This window comes from Archocentrus centrarchus, chromosome 13, assembly GCF_007364275.1.
Source record: "Archocentrus centrarchus isolate MPI-CPG fArcCen1 chromosome 13, fArcCen1, whole genome shotgun sequence".
NCBI lineage: Eukaryota > Metazoa > Chordata > Actinopteri > Cichliformes > Cichlidae > Archocentrus > Archocentrus centrarchus.
Window position 1 is genome coordinate 10736514 of NC_044358.1, and position 1500 is coordinate 10738013.

At 41.6% G+C, this 1500-nt stretch overlaps 1 protein-coding gene across 1 annotated transcript; it reads left to right on the plus strand.

Moving 5' to 3' along the window:
• The first annotated feature begins 299 nt into the window (after nt 1-299).
• On the plus strand, nt 300-1229 carry LOC115791093 (olfactory receptor 52N2-like). The gene has a single exon (XM_030745192.1). It carries the CDS (start codon nt 300-302, stop codon nt 1227-1229), a length of 930 nt encoding a protein of 309 aa, XP_030601052.1.
• The last annotated feature ends 271 nt before the right edge of the window (nt 1230-1500 follow it).

Below are 1500 nucleotides of genomic sequence, written 5' to 3' on the forward strand. Positions count from 1 at the left end.
AAATGTGTGTAAAGATCAGAATTAAAAATCATTAATGTTATGCTAGCCAACCCAGGATGATTGTTATGATGTCACTGAGGCTCACAACCAGTCAGGAGACCTTTTACAGGAGATGGAGAGCCGTGTGTGTGTCTGCAGCTCCAGCTGTGTGTATGAAGGTGTTTGATGGGAACATTTCCCCATCAAAGACCTAAAAATTAAATTTTAATTTCTTTTCAATTATTTAAAATGATTCAGATCTTTGTGTCTCTTTTCAGGCTGATTCTTCTAAAACTGGGTGTGTTTAGGAAGAGAGGAGGATGGAGGCATTGAAGGAGAACATCTCCTCACACACATATTTCTTTCTGGATGGCTTTGGTGAACTTGGAGCATTGAGGCCTTTCCTCTTCATCCCGTTCTCCTTCATGTTTGCTGTGTCACTGTTTGCTAACTTCCTGCTGCTGTACGTCATCATTTCACAGAAAAGCCTCCACTCACCGATGTACATCCTCATTGCTGCTATGTCGTGCATTGACCTGAGCCTGCCTTTGTTCTTTGTTCCCCACATGCTGCTGAGCTTCCTGTTTGATTGGAGAGGAATCTCTTTGACCGGCTGCCTTGTTCAGATGTATTTTGTTCATTTGTTAGGAGCCTTTCAGTCCACTCTGCTGCTGTGGATGGCTCTGGATCGTTACTTTGCCATCTGCACCCCTCTCTACTATCACAAACAAATGGCTTTACCAAGATTTCTCAAATTTGTCATCCCACTTTTCATCAGAAATCTGATCACTGTCTTGGTGGTGGTGATTCTGGCTGGAAAGTTATCGTTCTGTTCCAGAAATGTGATAAACCATTGTTTCTGTGAGCACATGGCCTTGGTGGAGCTGGCCTGTGGAAGCACCACCATCAATAGTGTGGTCGGGTTGATCACAGTGGTGTTTGTCCCTGTGACTGACTTCTTCCTCATCACTGCCTCTTACATTGTTATATTCAGTTCTGTGCTTAGTTCAGGAAAATCAAGAGCCAAAGCTCTTCACACCTGTGTGACCCACATCGTGGTCATGACTGTTAGTCTGATCATTGTACTCACAGCGTTCCTGTCATATCGCATAAGAAACAACCTCCCTGCAGGCGTTAGGCTTTTCTTCAGCATAATGTACCTGTTCTTTCCAAGTTGTTTCAACCCGATCATCTACGGCATCAGAACCGCAGAGATCCGAAAGCACATCCTGAATACACTGAAAATCTGAACTTTTCTAAAGAAGTCAATTTAATTTGAACCTGGATGCATTTGTGCAGTGGTGACAAATTTGATAGTGCAGTTTTAATACAGCAACATGTGAACCCATACTAATTATATAATTATCATCATTATTATTATACTTTCATATGTAATGTCTAATGTAATCTAACATGTATATTAGATGATATAATTTTTCTGAGTTTGAATGAGAAAAAGACAGAAATCATGTTTTTTAGACCCAGTGGCACCAGCAGTACCCCCTGTGTTGACCGTTCTTC

Excerpts from the sequence above, each read along its gene's own strand:
- LOC115791093 (XM_030745192.1), top strand. The coding sequence starts at position 300 with ATGGAGGCATTGAAGGAGAACATCTCCTCACACACATATTTCTTTCTG.